This window comes from Microplitis mediator, chromosome 9, assembly GCF_029852145.1.
Source record: "Microplitis mediator isolate UGA2020A chromosome 9, iyMicMedi2.1, whole genome shotgun sequence".
NCBI classification, from domain to species: Eukaryota; Metazoa; Arthropoda; class Insecta; order Hymenoptera; family Braconidae; genus Microplitis; species Microplitis mediator.
In genome coordinates, this window is record NC_079977.1 from 12,468,631 (window position 1) to 12,490,344 (window position 21,714).

General features: G+C 31.9%; 2 protein-coding genes across 3 annotated transcripts in view; one reads left to right on the forward strand and one right to left on the reverse strand.

Annotated features, from left to right (window-relative positions):
* The window catches only part of LOC130674842 (myoneurin-like), a 230,982-nt gene continuing 209,268 nt past the window's right edge, over nucleotides 1-21,714 (reverse strand). The window contains exon 7 of one of the 2 annotated variants that reach the window (XM_057480264.1): nucleotides 1-52. In XM_057480264.1, the coding sequence (XP_057336247.1) occupies nucleotides 16-52 (37 nt within the window). In that variant the 3' untranslated portion in view covers nucleotides 1-15. Of the gene's footprint in view, nucleotides 53-17,621; nucleotides 17,656-21,714 lie in introns of those variants that run through there. The other variant, XM_057480267.1, reaches the window with a different exon arrangement.
* On the forward strand, nucleotides 5,277-7,355 carry LOC130674847 (uncharacterized). The gene is made up of 2 exons (XM_057480278.1): nucleotides 5,277-5,601; nucleotides 6,018-7,355. Exon 2 carries the CDS (start codon nucleotides 6,734-6,736, stop codon nucleotides 7,307-7,309), a length of 576 nt encoding a protein of 191 aa, XP_057336261.1. The 5' UTR covers nucleotides 5,277-5,601; nucleotides 6,018-6,733; the 3' UTR covers nucleotides 7,310-7,355.

The window sequence follows — 21,714 nt, forward strand, 5'->3', positions numbered from 1 at the left end:
TAACTGCTATCATTTTTACAATTGATCCGGTGATTGCTTCAGATTTGGGATTCTGAAAAAAAAATAAATATTTTAAAACTTTATAATTAATATTGACATTATATAATTAATAAACTCATCACATATTTTAGATTTTATATTTCATATTAATTAAAAAAAAAGCAAGAAATACTAATAAATATTTACAACACGGCAGTAATGTTTCTTGGTAGATATTTTCTGACATTTTTTTGGTACCTCAGACAATTCGGGATCGGACTCATCGTTGACTCTAAATATGAATTTTGAATTAATTAATTACAATTACTAAAATTAAAATTACAGTTATAAGATATGTTCTTTTATTATAAAAAAAAGTTTAAACGAAGTTAGCATAAAAGTAATCGGTAAAAAAAAATTGACTTATTCAGAACTAGAATATGACTCGTCAATCGGAATGACTGATTGAAATTTGTCAGGATGTTTATTTTTCACGTGGTACCTTAATGATGACGTTGTTTTTTTAGTATTATACTGAACTGGGCAATATTAACACTTTGCACAATTACTTGTAATTGGTATAAAATGATTCCATACGTAAAATGAGATTTTAAATATTAAATTTAAAATAACTATTTCACATATACTATCGCCGACATTGATGTCAGTCCTTTTTTGAAAACACTACCCGATGAAAAAAGATTTTGTCTACTCATCTATGATCATGCATAATTGTCTATATATGATCAGATCCAAAAATTGGCCAGGTCTGATCATACATAACTTGATCTGTTTATATATGAACAGATATGATTATATATAACCATGCATGAACGAATATAGTCATTTTTAGAATCTCATTTAGAATATCTGTAAATTAATAATTAAGTAATTTAATTAGGATTTATTGCCTTTATCAATATAAATGTTGGCTAAAATTAAATAATAAAAAAAAAAAATTATTATCCGTTGACTACTATTTTACTACGAGGTCACCCGTTCAATTAATGTCCCATGCCGATGCTGTTTAACATTGGTTATCGATGGATTGTACTCTGATCCTCTAGTCTGTTCTACACTTATAATTAAGAGAAGTTTATGGCATTACTGAACTCAAATAATCAAATTGATACTTTATACTTTTAAATTGCTGCCGAAACCTTGGAACATTTTTTAAGTATTGGGGATTCAAGTTTGATTGATAGTTGACAGAATAAAAATTTAATAACTTTGATATTAAAAAGTTGTCATATTATTTAAGATATATATATATAGATATATATTAAATTCCAATACAATGTATATATATATATATATATATATATATATATATATATATATATATATATACATTGTATTGGAACTATACACATAATTAAATATTTATTGGTTTCATATCAATAAAGTCTGATCAGATTTAATCATATATAGACATATATAACTACATATAAGTTCATATCAGTCATATCTGATCAGATCCAATCATATATAAACTTATGCACGACTATACATGAATTTATATTAGCCATGTCTGAACAGATCTAATTATGTATAGACTTATATATAAATAGATCTGATCATATACAGACTTATGTATGATTATATACGGGCTTATAACAGCCATGGCTTCTCTATAGTTCTCTTTAGAGAACTTTCTCATACGCCGTAATCAGACAAATTAAAATTAGTCAATTAATTCCAAAGATCTACACTCGAATTTAAATAGAAAAAATTAATTTTTGTCATTCTATATCTCTTAAGCTATTTGATCAATTTCGATAAATCTGGTGGCCCGGGAAAAAATGATCATACCTGTCCATGCCTGTTCATGTCTGAAGCGTTGAATACACTCAGGCCTGATCATGCCTGTTCATACCTGTCCATGCCGGTTCATGCCTGGTCATGTCTGTTTCTGTCTAAAGTGTTAAATACAGTCAGGCCTGATCATACGTGTCCATGCCTGGTCATGTCTGTTCATGTCTGAAGCGTTAAATACAGTCAGGTCTGATCATGCCTGTTTAGGCCTGATCATGTCTGTTTATGCCTGTTCATGTCTGAAGCGTTAAATACGCTCAGGCCTGATCATACCTGTCCATGCCTGTTCATGCCTGGTCATATATGTTCATGTCTGTTCATGGCTGTTTATGTCTGCTCATAGATCTAAAATTTTGTTGACCAAGAATCTATCACGTATAAGATTTTTATTACTTGAAGTTCATACGAAACTTACTTTTCAACTAAATCTCTTAGGTCAGTGGTTAGCAAGTTATACTTTCGAGCGCAAGGTCCACGGTTCAAATCCTGCACACGCCCGAATTTTTTATTTTTTTTATTTTTATAGCAATAATTATATACATGTATAATTGAATATAGTTATACATAATTATATATAATTATATAGAGCCATTTTTTATATATAATTTTTTTACCCGGATGGGCATGAACAGACATGAACATACCTGATCAGACCTGAACATGCCTGATCAGGCCTGGTCAGGCATGGTCATTTTTCATGTCTGATCAGGCCTGAAGACTCATGACTGTTCATGTCTGATCAGGTCTGATCATTTTTTCCCGGGATTGTACTTGTACATCTTTTCTATTTTATTGTATCTGCGTACAAGTAAGTGATAAATACTGTTAACGAGGATAATGTTTTCTACTAGACAAACTGAATAGTCTTTCAGTAACCAAATCTGGTTTTTTTGCTCTGTTGACAATAGCCAATTTTTTGATGTTATTTTCATGTACTGAAGACATTCTTCTATGAAACCCGATAGAAGTGGTCCTTTAGTATGAGGTGCATATGCACGGATTAGATTACTGTTTCTTATATTTCTTGTTTTATGATACATATTTTTTTCTTGCGTGCGCCTTAAAAATTGTTGAAGTGGGTGATAATGAGTTCGTACACTTTTATGTATCTCCGGCATGTTATTTTTATAATAAAATGCTGAATGTGAATCTATAGGCCCTAATTGTTTTACATCATCGACAAGATGTATCAAGCCATGAATGGTGAATGTAAAATGAGCGAATGCTCTGTGGGATTCTGGTGTAGGTGTGGTTAATTCAATAACTAACAATTAACACAAATTACAGATAAAAGAATAGATCTTTATTAAACAATATATACACTAAAACTATGAGAAAAATAACGAATGCAACTACAAGATACGCGATAGCGAATGCGACTGTAAACGAATACGCGTATAAATCCGACACGTGGTCGGTAGCGGTTAATGACGCGACAATTAATTTATAATTAATAAGACGCGAGCAACAATTCAATGTATACTCAATAATTAGTAGCCTTGATATACTAGCTAACTATTGAGAATATTTAAACAGAGATTTAGCGAAGCGGTTCAGACTTAGATCACACTAGAGATATACTATTTTGAGCGAAGCGGTTGGATGGATAGCTGAGTTTGTACTGATCGATGGAGATTAGAAATAGACGTCGTCTTCTTCCTTCGTGGCTGCTCGGTGGTGACGTGGCAGCATGGCTGCAGTAACGAATTTTCCCATTGGCTTAAAAGCGCGCCAACAGGAAATAGTTAGCCGCCAATTTCTCTGATTGGCCAGCTGGTAGCGGGTTCTCATGCCAACATGGCACGGTCATGAGTAAGAAATTGCAGGTGTCGGGCCCAGATAGCGAATGACCCGGCACTATTCTGACATTCAAGTCAGTAGCGAGTTCGGCTGCTCCCGTACGTAGCGAAAGTACACGAAGCTTTTCAAAATGATTAAGCTCGTGACTGAACAGTGAAGCTCATAAAATCTTTTCCATAGATTTCAGGAGCTTTATTTACAAATAAATTTAATGCAAGTTTAGCGTATATTAATTGAACATCAGTTGGTGATGATGTAGCCAGAATTCGCATCGAAGTATGTAACAATAAAAAATGCGTGTACACATAATCTGGTAATATATTTAACAAAACACAGGGACCTGCATACAAGAGAAATTGGCGTAACTGCGTTGCTTTGTATTTTGCAAAAGATGATAGTGCATCAGGTCGACGAGCAAATTCCGATGGACACCATTCGTTAAGAGATTTCGACCTTCGGTCTAATTCTTCTATCTGCTCTGCATTTAATTTCTGGAACTCAGAAAATTTCCCCTCTATCCAGGCGTGAAATAATTTTTTCATTACACCTAACAGCACTAAATGTATGTAGTCAAACGGTACGTGTGATACAGGATTAATTTTTAAAACTGATAATGGACTTTGACCTGGTCTATGATGTTTCTTATCAGTACGTAAATTATATTCTTCATTGGTTCGTAGACAATGATTAGTTCCTAATAAACACATACGACGATAGCTATACTGCCCAAGTACTTTACATTTGGAGCAAGCATTGTATGAAGTATGTCCGACATGTTTTAAAACATAGGCTCTGGCCGGGGCGTCTCCAATAAAACAATTAAATTTCACTGCAATCAATTTATTTCGGAAATTTATTCCACCAGTTTCTTTTATTGCTTGAAATTCTTCAGTTACATATTGGAATAATTTACTAGAATCGGAAGGTTTTTCCTTTCCCAGATACAATCCGATTATTATTAGAAGTGTATTAGGCAAATTAATTACTCTTATCTGAATCGGCCAATATGACTTGGTACTGTGATTATCAGCTACAGCGCCGTCAGTGCTAATATCAAGTATCAATTGAAGAGGAACATTACAAACACTTGATAACAATTCTATTAATGACTTAGATAAACCAATATGTACGTATTCGCGTCGTTCTATGGTAATTAATGTAATAGGAGCTTGTGGAGTATTTAATAATGTACGGATGTCTTTAGGAAATTTTTCAAAACAATTATGAGTCGCAAGGATTTTTAATATACTGTTACCTTGAACAGTATTAATATTATTTTCGACAAAGCAATGTGCTAAATCTTTTTTTAAGCGATCCCATTCACAAGTAGACATCTCCTGAAATTTAACATCAAAGATTTTATTAACTAATTGTATAATTGAAAAAAATGTTAACCGAGATATGGTAATTACCGAAATCTATAGATTAGATATTTATTATTTCAAGTGATTTCTTAATTTCGAAACAATTGCCCTGAATCCACACTTTCCTCTTTCTCAATGATTAGTTAATAAATATTGTAATTTTAAAAACTACTTGCTATATATTAAAAAATTGACTTATATGCTGCAATTTCTCTGGAATTTTTCTGTCCTCACAAATAACAAAACTGTTCTTTTTCAGGTTATTTAGTTTATTTACACTCTGTGAGCTGCGATGTGTACAGTGTTGATATTCAACGACCAGTGCTGCACTGTCAACGACACATAATATTGTTCAGACATATGATAATTATTAAGAGTTTCTAAATCAATTTGTTGAAATGTTTAAACTTATAATTTTGTAAGATTGCTTGTGTGTGTATTAATACACAATATGTTTTTGTCTTATAATTATCTGAAATATTATTTATGAGTTGTTTATGTTGACGATTTCTCGTATCTCAGGAAAAAATGGAATAAATCTTCGTAGATCTGCGTGCCGTTTTTTATATCAACGAAGTTATACGGAGATCAAATATCGGATAAAAAAGCATTATCAATTTATTATTTGGAAAAATTACGATTAGTAAGTAATGAATTTTACAAATTTATTTCGTAAATCGAATATATAGAATAATATACTTAAATAGGATCTTGCTTGTAGTGAAAAATAAAAACTAACCTCACTGTATTATTGAAAAAAAATTTTACTACAATTGTTATTATTTTTATTATAAGTTCTGCATAGTTTACAAATAATGTGATGTAAAATAATACGTTTATTACTTTAATATTGAAATTAAGCAGTTGTCTAGAAATTATCAAATTAAATGTCTGAGAAGAAAGTTTGAACTTTCACTTTACAATATCTTCCATATATAACAGAACAATATCAACAGTAGATTCAAAATTTTTAAAGTATATTTTTAAACTGTATTGTTGTTGTTTAAAATGAAATTTTAATTAATGATATTCATATGTATGTACATTTAAATTTTACAGATACTAAATATGAGCCAATCTCAGTCGGTACTAAGAGCAACAAGATCTGGCAGAAGTGTCAAAAAGCCAAAAAGATTTCAGTCATCGAGTAGCGAGAAAGAGCAAAATCCTGATGATGCAACAACTGATGATGATCTGGAGGATTGTGATGCAACTGATGATGATCTGGAGGATGAATCAAGCAGCCATGAAAGAACTGAAGAACAACAAAATTATGAAATGCATGCATCCATGATAGACTTGTTTGACGGAATGACGGAAGAAATTAACATCTTACAAACCGAAGATCCAGTCAATGAATTACTGCCGAGAACTGCAGAAAGAACGAAAGAAGACTCGACTGATCTTACAAAAAAAAAGTGGATCAGCATTTACACATAAATGACAATCATAGCTCTAGTATCCAACATGATAATAATTCTAAAACAAAACCGGTAACGCATAAATCCGATAGTGTCATACTAACCAAAAAATTTATTCCAATAAGAACGAATGTGATTCAAGAACCACCTCTTCCTGTACATGTATTCAAAAATAATCAGAAAAATGCTGGCAATTTAGCATTTCAACAACTTAATAGTGATAATGGTAAAGCAAAACCTCAACAGACGAAGCCTGGAACATCGCCAAAAGACGATAACAATTATCAATATCAACCTATTGAAAATTTAATAGTGACAAGCTTAAGAAAGATTGACGAGAAGCAAAATGAAAGAATGGATAATCTGGAGAACATGTTACGACAGAGGGAACCAATGATTGCCAACGCCCCAAGGAATGATAACATTAGAAATCATAACCCACGTCCTCCAGGTTTTCCTATTACTTCACTCGATGAGTATGATGCTTATGAAAATGACGATGATAATCAAGAGAGTCAGAATCAGTTACGACAATATTTAGCTGAAAAAGAAGCTGGTTCATCAAATTGCAAGGACTGTATTCGCAAATTTTATTATCACACATTTTCATTAAGTATTTTTAAAAAATTGCAATGGACCTCTCACAACTTGAAGAACCGGCCAGAAATGCGTGGTTTATTCGATTCAAAAATATCTAATGTCTTTTTTGAAGCAATTCATGAGTGTCAAGATGATAAACGATTAATGTCAGACGAATTTAGTAAACACATGACTGCAGCCATAGAAGCAGGCACGCAATCGTTACGTGATAGCCTTAAACGTAATCAACGTAATAATACAACGCCACGAAGATCATGTGCCACGGCTATAAAAGCAAAGTATGGACGTTTTGATGAAAATGCAAGAATGAATGCAAATGATGAAGACTAAATGTTATTTTATATTACTCTTTATACTATAATTATTGTTACGCTACTTGGCCCTATCACACTAGTTCAAAGATTAATATATTGATAAAAAAAGTTAAATTATATTTATTTATTATGATATGAGAATTAATATGTATGAAATAATATAAAGACTTATTTTACAATGGATAAGACTCGTTTTATTTTTTTCATAAATTTGATGTATAAATATGATATTCCATAAGATTATTTTTACACATAACTAAAGCACTATGATAAAAAAAAATTAATAAAGATTAGTAATAAACATACGATAAATAATCAAAATGAACAACTTATTAATAATACTTCAAGAGATTATAGGACAAAAATATATTATATAGTAATATATACAGAAAAACTGTCTTACACAGTTATAAGTTTAAACATTAATAGCGTCATAGTTGCTGCAATTTATTATACAAGACAAATCAAATAGTTGCTTAGAAATCCTTTCTCAAAAGTTCGTGACAATTTGCGTTATTTTCTCAATCAATAGTCGACTCAATAAAATATTCGATTGTATGAGTAAACATTCATTATTTAAAATTATTTATGATTTATTTTTTCATTGCTACCTCTATTATTATTGATATTGCGGATTATCAATAACTGGACAAATAATTTTATCATTATTTCTGAAATAATTTTTATATAAATTTTTGACTTATTGATATCTTTACATACAGATGTCAAAAATTTGATGTTTCTATTTTACTGTAAAATTTACGACCAATACGAGTCAGAAAAAAGCATTGTATATATAAATAACTCATTTATACAGGGTGATTCAGAATTACCTTCACAGCGGGAGAATTTGAATAGAGGAGCCGATTCTGAGCATAAAGTTCCTTAGCCATTTTTCAAAATTCTCAATAGTGTTTGAGTTATTTAAAATCTAAATTGACCAATCGAAGACATGCTTTGAGATTTAAAAAAAAATAAAAAGAATAATGAATAAGTTGGGCAACGACGCAACAGTAAACTTCAAGTTACACACTATTTATTTAATTTAAAAAAGTTCGATTTGTCACAGAAGAGAAACAAAACACACAATTACAACATAGAATATATTCGTATATTTTGTTTTATCTTTTCTCTTTTTATAGAAAGAATTATTAATGAAAAATAATGATTTTATTAAAAATAAAGCTTTTGGAAATTAGACAAAAAAAATTGCAGATTTTTAATTATATGGTGAGCAACCCAGATTAAAAAAAGAAATTTGAAAACTAATTGAATTATGTTTTACCAGAATAACAGCAATTTCAAAAAGACAAATATATAGATTAGGGTGGTCCTTATTTTGGACATTTTCGAATTTTCATGCTCCCAGAGGCTTATGTGGTTCAAAATAAATGAAAAAAAATGTAGAAGTTCTTACTTTTTTCATTCTCGCACCCAAGTGGGTGAGCGGCATATCTGCGCTGCACTAATACAGTAATCAGGAGCTTTGGACGAGTTTTTCATATGACCAAACGAATATTTAAAAAAAATTAAAACGCACTTCGCTAAATGAGACAATAGTGCGTTGATGAGCAGTAGAATGTATCTTAAAAAGATTTTTCGAATTTATTACGATTACCTCTCAAAATAGTTTCAATTACAACAGAAAAAATTCCCTTGAAGTTTAAGCTCTTAATTCTAACGGGAAGAGTTACCGCAAAATTTGTTTTGTGATTTTTTCAAGAAATTTTATTCTTTATGTCTTTTGACTTTGTGTCTTTTTTATAAATACATAATGCATTCAATTGATGTCTGAAATCGGTATATCTATGCCACTAATCATATAATGCCTTAGTTTAACATTCAATAAATATTATCAATAAATTGAATTTCTTTCAATATTTGCTTAAATGAGCTGCTCACCTCTAAAATTATTATTTGTTTTGATGTATAAATAATAAACAAAAGGTTGATAGTTTTGTGTATTATAATATCGAAATCATTATTTATTTACAATTTTCTAACTATAATAAATTATTAATAAAATAGATCTCTTCTATAAATAAATATAATAAGCTTGAAAAATCACAAAAACAAAATTTGCGGCACGTGGTCCCGTTGGAATTAAGAGCTCAAACTTTTTGAGGGAATTTTTTTCTGTCGTAATTGAAGCCGTTTGTGAAGTGCTCGTAATAAATTCAAAAAATTCTTTTAAGGAACACTTTACTGCACACTAATGCAAAGTTCCTGATTACTGTATTAGTGCAACAAATATATACCGTTCACCCACTTAGGTGCGAGAATGAAAAAAAGTAAAAACTTCTGATAAGGATGCAGAGTGATTTCATATGTTATTTGAAAAAATTTTAGCTAAAAATAAAAAAAATAATTTTTTTCTTTTTTTTCATCATGCTGTACCCCCAAATTTATAGTAGCTGAAAATCTGTAAAAATTCTGAGGAGCAGCTGGTAATATAAGGATAAAGTCTACAGAGTTTCAAATTTTTCGAACAATTACTTTAGTCGGAATAAAAAATTAATTGTTCAATGCCAAAAACCCTGTGTTATTTAAATGGGAAACTTACATCGCTGTGCGGCACGGGTTAAAATTGAGATAGAAACCTGAAACTTTGAGGATATTTTTTTTTATTTATTTCGAACCACATAAGCCTCTGGGAGCATAAAAATTCAAATATGTCCAAAATAAGGACCACCCTAATATAGATATACACATTATTTTAAAATTTTTTATTTCACTTGCTCTGTCTCGCTAAAGACTTTGCTTAGCGTTCATTGTACGTCATACTAAACATATTCGTAAAGATCTCGGGGATTGTCTTGTTAAACATCTTCCAAGTGATCTTTCTCGGCGATTAGCTATCTGACTATCTCGCTAATGGTCTTGCTGGTGATCTTTCTTAGAATTTTGCTGGTGATCTTGCTGACTATCTGGCTGATGGTCTTGCTGGTGGTCTCGCTGGTGATCATGCTGATGGTCTTGCTGGTGGTCTTGCTGAAGGTCTCGCTGAAAGTCTTGCTGAAGGTCTTTTTGGTGGTCTTGCTGAAGGTCTTGCGGGTGATCTTTCTGGTGGTCTTGCAGGTGATCAGCCAGATGATCAGCAAGACCACCAGCAGGATCACCAGAAAGATCACCAGCAGGACCACAAGAAAGATCAACAGCAAGACCACTAGAAAGATCACCAGCAAGACCTTCAGCGAGACCTTCAGCGAGACCACCAGCAAGACCAACAACAAGACCTCCAGCAAGACCACCAGCAAGACCATCAGCATGATCACCAGCGAGACCACCAGCATGACCATCAGCCAGATGGTCAGCAAGATCACCAGCAAAGCTTTTAATAAAAGCATTATTTTCCATTAATAATTCTTTCTATAAAAAGAGAAAAGATAAAACAAAATATACGAATATAATCAATGTTGTAATTGTGTGTTTTGTTTCTCTTCTGTGACAAATCGAACTTTTTTGAATTAAATAAATAGTGTGTAACTTGAAGCTTACTGTTGCGTCGTTGCCCAACTTATTTATTATTCTTGTTATTTTTTTTTAAATCTCAAAGCATGTCTTCGATTGGTCAATTTAGATTTTAAATGACTCAAAAACTATTGAGAATTTTGAAAAATGGCTCAAGAACTTTATGCTCAGAATCATCTCCTCTATTCAAATTCTCCCGCTGTGAAGGTAATTCTGAATCACCCTGTATATTACTTATTTGAAATAAGTAAGCAGACTTTGAAAAACAATCATTTCATGATTAATTATTAATAAACATGAAGCTAGTAAGCATAAACATAAAACATAGCATAAAACAGGTATTCAAAAACATCATGCTCATAAGCCTAATGTCAAATTGGCTTATTTCTGTCGACGAAGAATGTATATATCAGGATTTTAAGGTCCATGTTGTTTTTAAATGTCTCTCGTTTTTTCTATTTGATTTTGACTTATAAAATTTGCTATTTTTATTTGTAAAAAAAAGTATCTTGTCAAATTTAATGACGAATTCAATAAGCTGTCATCCGTATTTTTGAAAAAACTAGATTTATTTTTTACAGAGAACTCACTTCTCGACTACAGTATTGTAAATGAAACTAAAGTAGAATGAGAACCTCTACTCTATAGGATAGTCCTAAAGTTTAGCAATAGATGGCCCCAGATTTCTGGTCAAATTCTTGACAAATTCTGACCACAGTCTGGCTCAAGTCTTGACCAATAATCTTGGTCATGAATCTGGGCCAATCCTTGTACAATTCTTGATCTAAAATCTTTCTAAAGTATCTTGATCCATGCTGGCACAAGGCTTTGACCAAATTGCTACTAGGGTATAGGCAAAAGTTGCATGAGGCAACCATTTATCCCAATCATCGTGATTTGTAAAATGTTAAATATAGTCTGTTAAAACTTGATGGCTTCTTTCCAGAGAACCATTCGATTGAGGATGAAATGCTGTTGTTTTTATTTGTTTCATTTCAAAAGTTTTAGCTACCCAACCCATTATTTTACCTATGAAAGCTTGACCTTGGTCTGTCAAAATTACTTTTGGGCAACCATGTTTTAATATGAAATTTTCAACTAGTGCTATTGCAATATCTTTTGCTGTCATAGTTACTAAAGGTATTGTGAAACAATATTTTGAAAGGTCATCTTGCATCGTTAAAATGTATGAATAACCGTTAGCTGATGTTTTATTCGGAACCACTATATCTAATGCTACTTTATCCCAAATTTCTGCGGATGTATAAGTAATTACCATCGGTTGTTTTGTTTTAATTCTTACTAATTTCTTTTTCTGACAACTGATACATTTTCTAACACAATCTTCAACATTTTTTTTAATATTATCCCAAAAATATCTTTGTCTAATTCTATTGTAAGTTTTAGTGACACCTTTATGACCTGCCATTGGGGTCTCGTGATTCTCAACCATTATCTTTTGTCTCTCTTCTACTGGAGGTATTATTATTTGGTCTCTACAAATGATTATTTTAATATCGGTCCCTTTAAATGTTTTAGCTATAATACTTTTAATTTTCGATCATACAGTTTCGGATAAATTACTTCGTCCTTGAGAAACACTAATTGATTTGAATTTTGATTTTTCCATATATAATTTGAAATTTTTAAAAGCTTTACAATAATCTTCTTCGGTAGCTACATCTGTGCTGTTATTTTGAATAACTAACGCAAGTACGTTTTTTTTTATGTTCCCATTTTGATTACTTGACCTACTTTACAATCAACAAATGGACTTAAGTTTAAATATCCTGACAATAATAATTGTTTTCCTATTTCACTTGTAACAGGACCGCCTGTATTAAAAAAAAACATAAATAACTATTTTTTTGCAGTTCTAAATTGTCTCTAGTCTCTATTATATTATCGTTACTAAAGTCGTTCGACATTACTGAAACTACGGATGAATCATCGTCAGAATCTATTTCTGCGTTAGATAAATTGTCGTTTGCTATTATGATCGCATCGTTGTTTGAATTGTTTTGGTTTTATGCATCCCACTGTATCGCGATTGACCCCAAGGCATTTGAGCAAAAAGAGAATGAGCTCATAAAATGTTGAGTCAAATGCCTTACGGTAGTCAATCCAGGCCATTGACAGGTTGCGCTGATAGTAGACCGCGTCTTGAATGACACAACGATCTACTAACAGATTCTCTTTGCAACCTGACAGGCCTCTTTTACTGCCACGTTGTTCGTATATCTGCTGCCATACAGGATCTATCTCCTGTAGAATGCGATTATTCAAGATTTTTGTGAAAATCTTATAAACTGCATTCAAACAGGTGATAGGCCTGTAGTTCTTCGGGTCGGACAAGTCACCTTTCTTAGGGATGAGCACGGTTCGCCCTTCTACAAGCCAGCACGGAATAGGTTCGTTGCCTCTGATAAACGCTGTAAAAATCCGGGCCAGATGATTATGGGTAGAGGTAAGTTTCTTCCACCAAAATAAGTTGATGCCATCCGGACCCGGAGCAGCCCAGTTCTTACCATTATTCAGAGCCAAACGAACCTCTTCCACGCTGACTTCAGGGCTCTCTTCATCAGCATTGTCGTTTCAGTGGTGCCGACAAAATGCCTCGAAGTCGTTGAGAGCTGGAGTGTCACGATTCACGTTCGGTTGATCACCATACAACTCGGACCAGAAAGCTTCTACTCGCTCGATAGATGGGGGATCGCCAGAAACAGATGTCTTAGGTGTCAGAAAGCGTGAAGGACTCAACCGAAACAAAGAGTTATCGGTAAGCCGCTTCAGCTTTTTCTCTAGTGACTTTTTAGCAGTCACCAGAGCCTGCAACCTGTTAAGGGAACCTTCTTTGATGTAAAGAAGATTCTCCTTATTCAGTGTGTGATGTTGATATCGTAGTCCCGCCGCAATACGGCGGACTTTAGGCGTAAACGCTTTACGAGCATTTACGTACTCAATCACACACTGAATGCGGGAGACATGTTTCCGGAGATCATCAATCTTCAGTGAAAGCTGCCCAATGCGACCTCTCATCTTAGCCTCAGGAGAAGAAGTATTATTTCTTGCCGGAGGTAAGAGTGAGGAAGCAGCATCATAGACAGCTTGATTGATGGTGAGTAGAGTAGAATCCTCTTGAATCCGAGTTGATAGCTCGTGGTTTTCCGTGTCAAGTAGATGTTTTGGGTAGTGTATCTTTTTAGAGATACATACTTGCCGTGTGTCAAAATCATTGTCGGCGTCTTCGGAAGAACGGCTTCTCTCCTGATGTAGCTGTGCTGGAAAAGACAGACGGTGAGATACTCGTCTGTTAGATAACAGTGATCGTCGTGTTCACCGGAGGTGAGAGGCATAATCACGCAGATGTTGTTGTGAAAAATGGCTATGGTTAGGGTGCATATCGCTCCAGAGAGCATGCATCCTAGCCATGTAACCTCTCCGCTCCGGTTCACTGTTATTATAGCACATCAGGAGATCGACTCGTAATTCCTCCGTCCACCTAAATGCAGTCCGTTGTTCGCCAGGGTCGTCATCATTCGGAATCTCGGTACTCCGCCCAGCTAGTGGGTAGCCCTCATCCGAGAAGGGCCGGTTGTGGGGAGCACTTCTGTGTTCAGGATTATCTTGAACTCAGTTTACTTTACATTGGGGAGTTAACCCAATGCAAAGGTTGTTGTGCGCTTTGTAGGCCAGCAGATGGAAGGCCAGCCTACTTTGCCCACGATGCGCCACGGGGTGAATAGAACCCCCGCTGGCCGCACAACATGCACCGTGGGCATTTATTATTATTATTATTATTATTATTATTATTATTATTATTATTATTATTATTATTATTATTTGTTGTAATAATAATTAAATAAAGACATGCCAGGACTTGTTGGTGGTTGGGATGTTTGAAAAATACGCATATTTAAAAATATAACAATATTTTTATTTGTCACAGCACAAAATATCACTGGGTTGCAAATTAAATAGTTTATTTAATTTATAAATACTGTTAAATGTCGGAGCTCATGAATACGTGAATGATTGAATACAAATTATTGAGTTGAGCTCGAGTAAATAAATGAATTAAAAATAATCAAGTTGAGTTTAATTGAACACTGAGTTGATTGCAAAAATGTCATGATAATAAGTAACATGATGTCAGAGGTTACTGAGCGAAGTAAATTACTGAACACATAAATTACTATTTTTAATAGCACTGAATACATAAATAATTTAGTTATTGAGTTTTGATAGTAATGATCACTTAATTGAATTGAATTTAATGAGCTCCTAATAAATTACACTGATTCTAATTTATTTGTTGAACACGTGGTAGCATGATTGCAGAGGCTACTGAGCGAAAAATAACTTTGAGTTTAATTAATTAAGAAATTGAGCATAATAATATTCAAATAAATAATAAAACAGAGTCTTTTGTTTTGATGAACACTTGAATTAATTTATAAAGTAGAATTGAAGCACCTGTACGATTCTCCGTCGAAAATAACCTCCTCAAGAACAGGTTGGAGAGCACTGGATTTCTTGATATTGTTTTTTATTGATTTTATGAGCTCTGGTGCTCGCAATTATAAAAATAATTATATTTTTATATAGAGTTACGAACTCTGAATGTAATTAATTGATTACTTTTAATTATTTACTCGAGATGAGCGCAATTTGAATAGATTATACAAAACACGTGGTGACACTTGAAAATGTATAAAACGAATAGATACTGGCGTCGGTCTTCTTGCCACGAGGCAGAAAAATCCATGCGCATTTAAATAGATAGACACTAGGCCCCAGTAGATACTGCCTCTATTTGCCGGAAGTTCAACTACATTCAAATTTGAATGTAGTTGTGATTACGCAACATTATTATTATTATTATTCGAATAGACCGCGAAATTGATTCGAAAGTCGCGCACGCGCAGTAGGATTTATTGGAACATGCAGTTGTGTAGGTGTAATTATATTAAACAAATTAATTATAAAGAAAATACAATCGAACAACTGTTTTTTTTTTATCGAACAAACAATATCTAGTTTGGATTAATAAAAAAAAAATATGTCAATACCATATTATCAAGAGCCAGGTTCAAGTCAAATTTTTAATTATTATTTATAAAAAAAATATCATCGAACAAAAATTAATTTTGATCAAACAATCAAGAACTATCGACGAACAAACAAAGTTGTTAGAGGATATTTGCGAAAACTCGAATTCCCCCCGCCAATTTAAGAGAGCCTATAGATTATCTTCGTATTTGGCTCACACAAATTATATTTTACTTTTATTCATTAAACTATTTAATTTTATAAATTAAATTCATTGACGCCTATAAGATTTTATCTTTTACTTTTTGACTTCCCGCAAAGAAAATTAAAAAATTCCAAAAATTCGGGAAGTTATTGGTTTCGGTCCGACTTGAAAAAACCGAATTTCTATCAGATTTTGACGTTTTGAGGTTCTAGGAAGCTATCCTGACTAATTTCACGATGATGTCCGAGTGTACGTATGTATGTAAATATTCATAACTCTTAAACGGATGAACCGATTTTGATCTTTGAGGTGTCATTCGACGCGGCTTGTTAATATCTTGAAGCTGAAAAATTTTGAGCTTAATCAGTAAGGTGCGCTCGGAGATATTTCAAATATAAAATTTTTTCAAAAATGTTTTATTTGGATAACTTTTAATTCACTCGATGGATTGATTCCAAAATCTAATCAGCTCTAAAACTTTATAAGCCGCGTCGAATACCACCTTAAACATTAAAATCGGTTAATTTGTTCAAGAGAAACCGTTGATGGAAGAATTCAAAAAAAATTTTTTTTGGTTTTTTTGAAATTTCTCAAAAACGACTGGATAAATCAATTTTAAAATTTGATCAGCTTTAGAACTTGATAAACCACGTCGATTGCCACCTTAACCGTCTCAATCGGTCAATTCGTTTGAGAGATATCGTTGGAGAAAAAACAGTCAAAAACGTTTTTTTTCGAAAACAACAGCACACAAAAGTATTTTCGAGCTTGAAGAGCTCGAAAATTTATTCACAATATTGTTTTCGAGGTTCTTGAGCTCCAAAACAGCGGAAAGTTTTGGGGCTAGCCCGCAGGATCAACTGGTAGACCGATTTTTTTTTCAATTCTGACGTGGCAATAATTATTCATGACATCCGAATCTTTACTTAACAATGTATAGGGGAGTGTGGGGTCGCCCCGGTCACCTAAGAAATAAACCAAAATTTTTCAAATTTTCCTTATTAGTTCATAAAATGGACGTTATCTTATTCTATGGAATGTAGAGAACCAAAGACACATACTTAAAAATGAAAGTATAAAAGTAAATAGAAATAGTAATAGAAATATTTGATGAATTAAAAAAAATTGTAAGTATGACCGGGGTGACCTGATATGTCGGATAGCCTCGGTCATTTGGCGGGTCATCCTGGTCACTGTGAATTTCAAATCAAAAATTAAGAATCTAAAGTCTTATCGCTGAAATTTCATCAAATTAAAATTTTATTTGATCAACCAAAACTTAAGAAGTAAAGAAAAAAATATAAAATTAATAATTAACAACATTTAACGTTTTTTTACGTTTTCCGTACTCGCTTACGAGGCATCTATAATTTATTTATTTGTTCATTAATATTGTAACAAAAATGTTACGATATTGTAGAAGACAATGCCCCTGATGAACAAAAAAATGTTTAGCTTAAACTTTAAAAAAGCTTAGCTTAATTAATTAATTGCTTATTAAATAAGATATTGGTTAATATTTTTACTAAACAAACTCACGAATCGTCAGTCGAGAAAAAACAAGTGAATGAATTGACCGTTGTGACCCCATGACTTTGATCGGTACGACCCCAACTCATTTTTGAGAAAATAAACTAAATTTAAAAAAAAAAAAAAAGGATTAAAAATTATACTTTTACAAAAAAATTAAAATGGCTAAAGAAATATCTGTAGATTATATCAATTATAAGCTCTTTTCTTCTTGTAAAATATATAAAAAACCTTATGATAATGTCCTCGACTTATAGATCAAAAGTCGATCAATTTTGTATTTATTAATTATTATTAATAAGTAATTACTTTTTAACATTAGGGCTCATTAATGACCTCTAATTTAATGAGAATATAAAATTGAATTAAATTCGATATCTATTATACACTTATCCAAAAAATTAAAGGAACAAGAAAATTCTATAAATTTTTTAGTGATTTTTGGAAGGCTGTATTTTCGTAAAAAATGATCGTATCGAAAAAATAAAAGAAGCAAATTGAAGCTTGATATCTCTAGTTTAAAGATCTTCCAGCAAAATATTTCTTTGAGCCACGGTTTTTGCGGAATCATAAGAAAAAGGTCGAGACAAAATTTTTCTAAATTTTTTGGTTTCGATTTTTAGGTCTACGGGGCCGGGATAAATTTTTTCGAAAAAACATATTCATGGCTTGTTTAGGAAATTTATTCAGCTACAATTTGATATTTTTTGTTTCTCTGTACGACAATTCGCTGCTGAGATATCAGCCTTCAAATGAAAAAGGATCCTTTTGTCTTTGATTATTGATATCTCAGCAAGAAATGGTCACACAGTAATTTAAAGGGCAGTTTAGTAAACTTGAATGAATCCCCTACAAGCTCCATTTTTGATTTTTTCAAAAAAAAATTTTTTTTCATCCTTGATATCAATTTGAAAAACCTTTAAAAAATAGCCATTTTCTGGTTTTTTAGTCGACTCATCGCTACTCTGCAAATATTGATAAAAAAAATAATGTTGCCAGGTAATTTTACAGCTCAACGTACCCCCAAAAACCCTGAAAATTTTCAGATTGATCCATTGAACCGTTTGTCCGGTCCGATTGCTCAAAGTTTTACAAAACAATTAAAGGAACAAGTTTTGTTCCTTAATTTGTGTAATCATTACCAAAATGAAAAAATTAATTTTTTTTTGGATTTTCTTTTATTTTTGCGATAGTTATTCAGTAAATGTAAGGTAAAGAGGAAAAAAAAATTTTTTTCCGAAAAACGAAAAAAAAAAATAACCCCCCGAATAAAACGTGAAAAAAAAAAATTGGAAAAAATTCTTGTTTGGTCTCGTATTTTGGAAAATTTTTTTTTTCCTCTTTACCTTACATTTACTGAATAACTAACGCAAAAATAAAAGAAAATCCAAAAAAAAAGGCCATTCGGCAGCCGAAATGGAAGGTAGATTTTCCAATTAATCTATATAAAAAGTTTCATACATACATATCTTGTGATACATGTTAGTGTATAGTCATGATATGAAATTAGGCTCGTTTTCTCAGAGTGAGAGTAAAAAAAGACAACGACTATTTTCGATAAAGAACTTCAGAAAGTTGATTCGACAAAACATTATATAGGTAATGTTCTAAACTAACCTTCACGTAAACAAAGTATAGAAATTTAAATTAGTATGAGATCATAATTGTAATTACTATTACGATGGCAAGATCAGTTATAATTATAGGACGTACAGGTACGATTGAAACAGCATAAATAATAAAAAAAATACTTTTAAAATATAAAATAGCAGTGAAATTTACAGGTTATTTTGTTCACACTATAATACAACTGACAAAATTGTATTATAATGGGAAATGCATAAGTTATGTGAAATGAAAACCATATTTTCAACATTTTCTGATTCCATTAAAATTTTTAAGGCTATCAAATTATTGGAAGAAATGGTCAAAACCTAAAGCTTAAAGTCAAAAATTAAAACTAATTAAACAAGCTTTGAGATACTTTTTACTGGAATTGTCTATCAGTTTTAGTTTTAATGTTATATGAACTTCAACAGTGAATAAAAACTGATTTTTTCGAAAACTCGTGGAAATTTCAATCAGCCATAACTTCACAACTATTCGGACGATTTAGCTCATCTTTGAACTTGATCAAGATAATCGCCTATAAAATAAGTGTGGAAAATTTCATTAAGATCCGATAAGAACTGTAGGTGCTATCGTAATGACAAGACCAGTTATAATCATACGTCGTAGAGGTACATTTGATACATCATAAGTAATAAAAGAAATACTTTTAAAATATAAAATAGCTGTGAAATTTACAGATTATTTTGTGCACAATAAAATACGACTGACGAAATTTGATTATAATGGAAAATGCATAAATGATGTTGAATGAAAACCATATTTTCAACATTTTTAGATTCCATTAAAATTTTCAAGGCTATCAAATCATTTGAAGAAATGGTCAAAACATCAAGTTTAAGGTTATAAATTAAAGCTTATTAGACAAGCTTTCAAATCCTTTTTACGGAAATTATCTATGAGTTTTAGTTTTAAAGTTATATCAACTTGAAAGTGGATAAAATTTTTTTTTTTTTGAAAAATCGTGGGAATTTGAAACAGCCATATCTTCTAAACTAATCGAACGATTTAGCCCATCTTCGAGCTTAACCGCGGTAATCGCCCATAGAATAAGTGTAAAAAATTTCATTAGGATCCGATACGGATTCTAGGCGCAATCGTGTTCTCAAAACTTGGTTCTATTACATATATATATATATATATATATATATATATACATACATATATAAATTTTTCAACGAATGGTATTTTCGAACTCTACTCAACTAATTATGATAGGTTGTGACAAAATTCCTTGAAAAATCGACCATGAGGACAAATACAATACCTAGATTTTTGAAAAAATCTACCTAATTAATTTTTTCATTTTGGTAATGATTACACAAATTAAGGAACAAAACTTGTTCCTTTAATTGTTTTGTAAAACTTTGAACAATCGGACCGGACAAACGGTTCAATGGATCAATCTGAAAATTTCCAGGGTTTTTGGGGGTACGTTAAGCTGTAAAATTACCTGGCAACATTATTTTTTTTATCAATATTTGCAGAGTAGCGATGAGTCGACTAAAAAACCAGAAAATGGCCATTTTTTAAAGGTTTTTCAAATAGATATCAAGGATGAAAAAATTTTTTTTTTGAAAAAATCAAAAATGGAGCTTGTAGGGGATTTATTCAAGTTTATTAAACTGCCCTTTAAATTACTGCGTGACCATTTCTTGCTGAAATATCAATAATTAAGGACAAAAGGATCCTTTTTCATTTGAAGGCTGATATCTCAGCAGCAAATTGTCGTACAGAGAAACAAAAAAAAGCAAATTGTAGCTGAATAAATTTCCTAAACAAGCCATGAATACGTTTTTTCGAAAAAATTTATCCCGGCCCCGTAGACCTAAAAAACGAAACCAAAAAATTTAGAAAAATTTTGTCTCGACCTTTTTCTTATGATTCCGCAAAAACCGTGGCTCAAAGAAATATTTTGCTGGAAGATCTTTAAACTAGAGGTTTCAAGCTTCAATTTTCTTTGTTTTATTTTTTCGATACGATCATTTTTCACGAAAATACAGCCTTCCAAAAATCACTAAAAAATTTATAGAATTTTCTTGTTCCTTTAATTTTTTGGATAAGTGTATGATAGACTGTTAAAAATTTGGGTGACCGGGGTGACCCCGCGCTCCCCTATTGTTCAAAATTAACCGATGGAACGGTGTGAACATGAAATATTTTATATACCAGAGAAAAAAAGTTATAGTCAGAATATGATTCATTTTGTGTACATTAATGATGGAAATAATTTTCATTGTATGCGTGTCAAAAAAAAGACTCTGAATGTTGTAAATATAAAAGTTCTATTTTATACCACAATTTTAATTGTTTTGATCTTTTACTCAAATATTATATAAGAGGGGAAAAATTAAAAGAGACAGGAGTGAGATTGTCTATCTCACTCCTAGAGTAACATGACACACCTTGAACAGATCTGGCGCAAGATACAGTCATAATAAGTGATTCATACCGTCCATGGTTACAAGCGTACCAACAGAAAACTCTATGCAAGAAATTTCTATGCTCGGATATCTCTCTGCACGGGAAAAAAA

Bases quoted from the DNA above. Each gene is read 5' to 3' on its own strand.
- LOC130674847 (XM_057480278.1), top strand. From the start codon at position 6,734: ATGGATAATCTGGAGAACATGTTACGACAGAGGGAACCAATGATTGCC.